This window comes from Asparagus officinalis, unplaced genomic scaffold, assembly GCF_001876935.1.
Source record: "Asparagus officinalis unplaced genomic scaffold, Aspof.V1 AsparagusV1_Un327, whole genome shotgun sequence".
In the NCBI taxonomy this organism is placed as follows: domain Eukaryota; kingdom Viridiplantae; phylum Streptophyta; class Magnoliopsida; order Asparagales; family Asparagaceae; genus Asparagus; species Asparagus officinalis.
Genome location: NW_017972592.1, coordinates 2,075 through 11,141, shown reverse-complemented (window position 1 = coordinate 11,141; position 9,067 = coordinate 2,075). Strand labels below are relative to the sequence as shown.

Here is a 9,067-nt window from a genome sequence, read left to right as displayed (position 1 = left end):
CACTATGCGATTCTTGGGATCTCGAAGACCGCCTCCGCCGCTGATGTCAAGAAGGCTTACCGCCTTCTCGCTAGAAAGGTTGTTTCCTCGTTTTATTACGAGTTTTTGCATTTCTTTAACAATTGAAGTGTGCGTCAAATGTCGATTAGGGCTTTGTAAAGATGCACTTGTTATTTTACTTCGCCCAACAATTGGCGAATTCGCACTAATTTGGAGAATGAGTTTGGAACGATTTTGTACTCAAAAGTGGCGTGCAATATGAGATATATAATGCATTCTTTTGGTCTGTTTTTTTAAGACGAAATTTCATTAATGATGGACTATTTAGAGTTTTGCATAAAATTGCCATAAACTATATAAAAATCAAGGCTTTTATATCTGTTGAAAAAATACACCACATACGTACTGATGGTATTGGCAATGTTATTGAAAAGTCATTCGCATTTCATGTGTCAACTTACATGAACATTTTCCATTCGTCGTAGTTTAGTGAAAAATCCAAAAGTATATGTTTGCACAAGTAAAACACGTATATTTGGAAGATGCTCATAGGTAGTTGTATCCTTCTGACCGGTGGCGGCCTTGGCCCCACCTTGAAACATAAAAAGAAAGACAACTATGGGTTATTTGCTAGTAGTCATTTTATAGGTAGGGAGTAAGCCGCATAAGATATCTTATGCAGTTGGACGACCATTTTGATATTCTGATAATCGTAATATGGAGTTGTTTTTTTGTGTGGTATGTCTCAAACTAAAAAATTCATTCTCTTCGTTTAATAAGTGAAAATTGATTCAATTGATGGCCATGTTTTATCCTAAAGTTTTCGGTGAAAGAGCTCGAATGGAGCTTAAGAATTAACTTGAGAACTACATTTTTAATGTAGCTATTGATCATGATTTTTTTTTTCTAAAATTGAAGGGTTTAGTTGACCTGCTAAGAAGTTGGTTAAATGGAAAATAGATATTTTATATCTCTGGTGTACAAGTTGGTGAAGTTAGCACTAATTTTACCCATTGCAACAACAATTGATGAAAGAGTATTTTTGGCAATGAAAATGATTAAAAATGACATCTGAAATCGAATGGGTGACGAGTTGGTGCCTTAAATTGAAAAAAGATATTTTGTAACGTTAGTGAGGAAGATGTCTTCAAATGGTTTCAAGGAATGAATGCAAGAAAAAATGTTATTGTCAACATTATATTCTAATTTGAAATATTATTTTGAAAGTCTCATTGTTTAATGATATAGATTTCAATCTATTATGAAAAAAGATAAAAAATAAAAAATAAAGACAAATATAATAAATGTTAATCTGCGTATTTAATTATTATATGGACCCACCCCCCCAGTCTCCCACCCCCAAATTCCTAGTTCTGACATTGTGCTTTGTGACTAGATATTGGACACTTCTCGTGTCCAACATGCTGTCAACATGCGGAGTACGATACTGATGTTTGTGTTTACAAATCTTATATCACTCACAAGTGCTTCTTCCAAACTTATAACTTCTTTATATGTTCCCGTAAGTTTCTTTTCAAACTCTAGTTGAACACATACCTTTCTCTTAATTTTTCAATGTCATCCCACTTGAATCTCTACTATAACAATTAAGTTTTCTATTTCAGTCTATTGAGTTTCTGATATGTTCCACCTCATTCTTTTTGGCATTGCGATCTGTTCCATATTTCCTAGTGCTTGGTCTTATATCTTGATCGATGTTTCCACTACAAATTTTATGATTCTACTTAGAATGCTAGATTTTTAGCACCTCTTCATTCTTATCAGTTATCATAAGTAGAAAGTCATCCCCCACAAATTAATATTTGATGCAATTCTCAAATATTTGTTGGATTGACCTGTATGATTCCCACAACTATTTTTCTGTTTAACTATTGTTATCTCCCTCTTGTTGTGTGCTATGTGTTTGGTTTTTTTATTTTGGGTGGGTGGTGGAGGGTGGGCTGGGTGGGGGGCGGGGCGCGCGGCGAGGCGTGTGAACATGACTGAAACTTCCATGTTAATGCCTCTCTTTACATTCTTAACTTGCAATGAAGCTAAACTTTCCGCCTCCGTCTTGAATGCAACCATTGTGTGAGTTGATGATGAAGGAAACTATCTTTTGTAGTGGAGGCAAAGAGGGAAATAAACAGGGTACAATTGTCCTCATTAGAGAAAATGATGGAACATAATAGAGGAGATGGATATTAACCATTGGAGATGAGAATAATGTTCAGTTAATTGAATTGAATATGAAGTTCGACACATCTTGGGTTATAATTCGATAGGAAGGTAAGTAGCTGATCCAATTTGTCTAATTAGAGCTCTAACTATCTTCCTCCATTTAACAAAATATAAGTCTTTGCTATCAATCTCACATTGAAATACCCAAATCAGTTTTGCATGTTGTATTCAAGTTGTTCCATGATCTTAACCATATTATAAATCAAAATGAGTTTCTATTGTGATTCTAAATTGGGAATCCATGCACTTTTTTCTTGAGTTGGTAGTTTAGTACACAATAAAGTTGGGAATTTTGTTTAAGTTTAATTTACTAAAATTGGGGTACTCATCCAGAAAGGAATTTATCTCTTCTATGTGTTGAAATTTAGGGCCTCAATTGATTATTATTAAAAATGTGAACTTTATGATGATATTGAATTCCTCAGGGTAACGTTTTACGCAGTAAAATTTTGATACAGTCGTGCATTGCAAAATATAAAATTAATTTTTACATGGATTACATGAAATTTCAATAACTAAGAATTAAAGTTTATTATTTTTGGGGATATGCACAAGATGAGCTTCACTTGCTCTATACTATATCTATCACTCCCCCAAGGTCTTCTCCTAACTAAAATTTAGTGATCCTTATGAGACTAAAACAGAGAGATTTCAGTTTTAACTAAAATTTAGAGTTTCTTATGTGGTTAAAGCCGAGATGTTTCGGTGTCAAATGTCAATACTTAATATATTAATAAGTTTGTAAATTTTCTTACTGTCCAATATACTCTTGTTAGTAAAAGATAAGGAAACATGCTCTTTTATATTTGCCTTGTAGTGTTGTTACTTGTCAAGTTTATGACATATATTTGATTATCATTATGACCTTTTACAGTACCATCCTGATGTGAGCCGAGATTCACGAGCTGGTGAGGTCTTTAAGAGCATTCGGTTGGCATATGAGGTGATTGACCACATTACCATCTGACTTGTTATTATCTTTCAATATTAAAGTAAGGTGTCAATTTTTGTGCTGTGAAAACCCTTTACTTCAATCTAAAGTCCAGATGTAGTGCAACGTTTTTTGTCATGAGGCATAGCACATAGTGTTATAAAACTTTTACGTCTTGAAGGTGTATGCACAATGTGCATATTCTCTTAGGACTTTCATTCTGTAAACAACCTGTACTGACCCTATTGTCGATGCTGATGGAATTTATGATCATTTATCCAGGTATTAAAAAAAACTTCAATAATCTAACAATTTTTTTTGGAGAAAAAATATCTTAAAATTTTTAATCTTCTAATATGCCTAAAATATACCCATTTATATATAATCAAATCCAGTTGATTTCTAAATGAGAAGCTTACTTCCTAAGTTTGTTGGTGCAATTTCAACTCCATGGGTATTTTAAGTCCTAAATTCTTTCATCAGTTTCATGCTAGAATATGATGATAAAATTAAATTAAAGAAACATGAGTCACAACTAATCCCCAATATTACTTGAGCACCCAAATATCTGTTTAAGTCAAGTTTCCGATCTCTTACAACTCAAATATTTCTTGCATCCGCATCTCCGGTACTCTGAGAAGTGGTAATATAATGGGATGTGCCACGCAGCTCAGCGACTAGATGAATATTATAACAAATAGTTCACATTAAGAAAACTGTATAAAGAAATGATGAAACAATTCTTTTAGATTGACCTGCTACATTATTGTACATTACAAGTAAATTAGTTCACTAAGATAGATTTACTATATAAGTGTACATTTACAAGTAAATTAGTTCGCTAGGACATGAAATTCATGCACATGGAGGGTGGGCAAGCCATATCTCAATCTGGTCAATGCTTCAGTCTCGGGTGACTTTGCTATTCTATTATTATTAAACCTGTGACGGGGTGATGCCCATAAATGAAAACCATATAGCACAAACATAAACATCATGCATGGATTACATTGATCCCATGTATGACATGCATATTCTCCAGCATATGCAGATAATAATGATACAAAAAGTATATAACTTTGGAGAATAATATACATACTATAATATCTTTTATATGACAAGTGTTTAGACAAATCGTACTGTTACCTTCAATGTTTTTATGCATCTCCTCCTACATTATATACGGAATTTACGACTCATTGAAAGTATAAAATGGCATCCTATTCATAATCACGGAATGCTTACAGCATTACGATTATGCTACAGACATAATAATATATCATATGAATCCACTCATTTCAAAGGCAAAGTAGCATGACCACATCATATACATATTTCAAGATAATAGGTACATTTTGATATTTGCAAGAAATAAATAACTAGACGTATGAAAAATCTCAAAGTGAATTTCCACATATTTGAAGCTTTATATATCTTTGATCAGATTGAAACAGATATTCTTTTTAATATTCCCCCCAAGACAGGTGCTTTCCAATGAGGTTGCAAGGGCAAGATACGACATGTTATGCAATTTCCCGGAAACCAGAAGCCCTTCATGGAGGAGGAGATATGCCCATAGCCCTGAATCTTATGATACATTCTACAAATGGGCCAAATTAAGGCAGCATATGCAGTACGAGAGGCATAAAAAAGAGCAGGCAACATCACGGCAGTATCATACAAACCCACATCAAGAAACTTCAGGTTATGAGCGAGGCTCCTTCAGTGAAGTTCTTCGCTTCGCCTTTGTCACTCTCTTCTTTATGCAAATTGTTGGGCACCGCGCATCCCTTGCACTATGTGGAGCCATTGCTTTGCTTGATCAGCAGTTGGATGTTGGATATAAGATGGGATATGTGATTGCTATGCTTTTTGGAGGGAGAGGGGGTATTTTGCTTGCACTTTGCATATATTTTGCGAGTTGGCTCTGTGGGAAGAAGAGCAGCAGCATTGTGGCTTTAGTGGTGCTGGCAATGTGGGTTGGAGCTAATATTGCGAGGTTTGCTCCCCTTCCTCAAGGTGCGGTTCTTACATTGTTATACATGTCTATAAAGTTTCATGCTGATTCAAAATAAGGCAATATTGAGAAAGTAACGTTCTATGTAATTGTTCATGCTGTATATATTCGATATATTTTGTACGTAGTTCTATTCATGCAATGATTAAATGGAGAATGCCATATAATATTTGCTTAAATGTGCGTTGAAGCTTTAGAATGTCGATAAGACAGTGATATAGATGCACAGTTTGTGCAATTAGATGCTTAAAAGAAAAACCCATCATTTCAAAACAAAGTGGTACTTATCAGGAAACAGCAGGGGACCAGTGACCACTAGATGTAGAAGTTAGAAAAAAATGTTACTATTACAAATCTTTAATTGCGGGTTGGCCCCTGTGATATTGTTGTTTTGAACATACTACAGCAGGAGTTTTATTTTTGCAGGTAGACCCCTAGGTGAAATCTTCTTTAACCTTTTATCCTCAAGCGTCTGTTTGTGTAATTTGAAAGAAAAAAAACGTCACTTTCTCTAATGGTAAGTCAAAAGAATCAGTCAGAAGTCTATCTGCAAAAGCAGAACTAGAGAGGGTATTAAGTTCAAAACAATGGTACCTCACGGGGTCTATCTACAATTAACCTTATTATCATCAATGGAGGTAAGGGGGACAAGCATGTTTGCTATATCCACTCCTAAACAGTAACTTTGGGAGTTGGATTGCCGAAAATGCCCTTTTGGACTTGGCCTGGTTTGGTTTGGGAAAAAGGGCAATTTAGTCCTCACACACCCCCAAAGTTACTGTTTGGGAGTGTGAATAGTTGGACCCGGGGACAAGAGGTAGGAACTAGGAGAGAACTTGGTTGGAAACGATCTAAAAGGATACGATAATTGTTTGACTTAACGGAGGACGATGACCCTTAATAGAACCGAATGAAAGAAAGATATTCACGTACCCAACCCCAAGAACCATAGATGAATACTTCGTTGTTGTGCTTCATTAATTAGGAAACAAATTAAGGGGGAATGCTGGCATGAGGTAGGAGCTCTTTTTGTACTTTGTAGCGTTTTGATAATTTACCAAACTATGCTCTTATTTACGACCCAAGTTGGTGTCAGGATATGCTAAATTGCACTACCCCAAGGGGAAGGAAACCGTCAGCATATTTTTCTCCGGGTAATTTTTATGCTCGGACTGGTCCGGTCTGAGTCTAGTTAGGCCGATCGAGATTAACTTCCAACCCGACCCGACGTACCCAATTTGCCTCCCCTATTTATTGCCATCACCATGAATAAGTGAAGCTCCTCCTCCAACATACCACATGTTGTCGGTAATGAATTATCTTCAAGCTCTATCTCTTATGTCTAAACATGTAGAATCAATTATCTTCAAACTGCAAACTCGGTCTGAACATGTTTCATATTGTTGGTGGACATGTATTTCTTGTGTTGAAACACGCCAGCAGATGGAGACAGAGTTCAATAATTCAAGTAATAGAGAGAGCACACCAAACTCTATATTTGTTTTGATTTTGGGAGATGGGCAAAGCCTCAAAAGTAGGACTCGGCCAACACCGTACTATTTAGTTGCTAGTGAACGCTACATCCTCCAATTTCTTACGGGCTTCCACTTTTATACACCTTATTTATTATAACCTTTTAACTTATGCTGATTTCTATGGAGAGGTTTGGTGTGAAAGGAACTACTTCACAAAAGGAGTAGAATCTAGCATTTTATCATATACTAACATGTTATATACTAGATAAAGAGTGATTCAACTCCTTGAGCTCTGGTCTTGGAAAGAAGAGCATGGCAATTGTTCTTTTTTTTTTTTTTGCTTTTTTTTTTTTACGTTTCGTCATTGATCACTCAATTCTTCTTTCTTTCTTGCCTCACCATCTAATGCTTTCATGTAAGGTTTATCATAATACTCTACCAATCACCATCTCATCAATCTTTCTTCTTCTTTTCTTCTTCTTCTTCTTCTTTTATATACGTCTTCTCTACCTGGATTTTTTTAAAGTTCTCTTTAGTCTTACGTGCAGTACATCGCTTTTGCTTTCTCCCTTTTTTTTAATAAAAAAGAATGAAAAAGTAGATGCACCTATGGAGTGTTTCTTTCTAGAATAAAAACACTCTTTACTTTGTTATATATGAGTATGGTGAAAGAGATTCATTGTACACGTGATGTTTCAAAGTGATGATCTATATAAATCAAAGGTCATGTTTTGCAACTACTCAAAATGTAATTAGGATTGATCCTTAATTGTTCTCATTTTTGGGAAATGAGTAGGAAAAATTAAGACAGTACTAGTCTAGTTTTTTCTTAGACCAAAAAGTGACATTTAAACTGGTTTTGTTTGGACTAACTCTCTCTCAAGAGTTGATCTTGATCTGATATACAAGACACTAGGTTAGACTTAATCCCGACCCAGTTTTACAAGAGTTGCCCAGCACTGAGTTCGGAGAAAAATGCATTGATCCAAGAGTTGAGAACCTAATTGATTTTCCTTTTCTCCTCAAAAATATCCAATATCTTATAGATAGATTTGCATGTGCATTGACACGTGACAGGACCTCAAGTAAGGTACAACATTGGTGGTGATTTAAGTAAAGGTTTAATTACATTTTCCATGGTGTACTTCTACCTCCAAAAGTGTAGTGCTACCACCACCAGGATCTAATCTAAACAATTTGTGTAGACCCCACATCCAAGGTCTAATATGTGCATAGTTTGTGTAGATCCCATGCACTTGGGAGTCTGGGACCTTAATTTTAGGATTTGGGTTTTGGATTCAAATGAAGGATTTGCTCCTATGGTAACTATACTATTTTAGCATTAGGCCCCAGAATTTTGTATATGACTTGATGACCCACATAGAAAATTTTGCTTCCTTATAACTGGTAGATAAAATTCGTTATGTATTTCAAGTACTTTTTGAAAATTTTTAGTGTTTCGGTCTATCATATTGCACCTTAGCGTGTAGGTGTAGCGTAACTTTAATTTTTACTGATCACCTCTAGGTAACAGTATCAGCTGCTGATACATGTTTTGCATTGAGGAAGAGTGTACTAATTCAAGTTTTGGTGATGGTTGACTATAAAGAAGAATATGATGTGTGAATTAGTCCTCTACATACAACAACAACAAAACGTTTATCCTAAACGTTTGGGGTCGGCTACATGAATTATATTCTTCCATTCAATTCTATTATGGGTCATCTCCTCTGTTAAGTTAGTCATAATCATATCCTTCCCAACTGCTTCCAACCAAGTCCTTTTAGGCCTACCTCTAGATTATTAACTATAATAATCATATCTCCATTGTACATGACCAAGACATATTAATCTATTTTTTCTCATTTTGTCCTCAACAGGAACAACTTCTAATTTACTATGGATGCATTCATTTTTTTATCATATCTTTTAATGTACACCCACAAGACCATCGTAATATGGTCATTTTTATTATGCTCATTTTTTGCACATATTTTTTAATTTCCAAACACTCAAACCCACAAATCATGGTTGGTCTTATAACTATCCTATAATATTTTTTTCTTTAGTTTCATTGGTATTTTGTGATCACATAAGCCTCCTGAGACACTCCTCTTTTCAATCATTCCGATTTGATTCGATGTATAATATCATCTTCTGCCTCACTATCATGCCTAATAATTGATTGTAAATAGTAAAAATAATTACTTTTAGCTATTATTATTATTATTATTATTATTATTTTGATATGTGAATCGAACCCAAGAACTTAGGAGTCATATTGAAATCTCTCAACCATCCGGGTCACATATTGTTCCCCAGCACTTCATTATTAAAACTTATTTGCATCCAAATTTAATATCAAAACTTAATCGTACCATGATTATATGAAACATTGATTAC

At 34.8% G+C, this 9,067-nt stretch overlaps 1 protein-coding gene across 1 annotated transcript in view; it reads left to right on the top strand.

Moving 5' to 3' along the window:
- LOC109827628 overlaps nucleotides 1–5,320 on the top strand; it is a 22,201-nt gene extending 16,881 nt beyond the window's left edge. The window contains exons 3-5 of the mRNA XM_020394643.1: nucleotides 4–78; nucleotides 3,116–3,184; nucleotides 4,657–5,320. Coding sequence (XP_020250232.1) covers nucleotides 4–78; nucleotides 3,116–3,184; nucleotides 4,657–5,247 — 735 coding nt within the window. The 3' untranslated portion in view covers nucleotides 5,248–5,320. The remainder of the gene's footprint in view (nucleotides 1–3; nucleotides 79–3,115; nucleotides 3,185–4,656) is intronic.
- The last annotated feature ends 3,747 nt before the right edge of the window (nucleotides 5,321–9,067 follow it).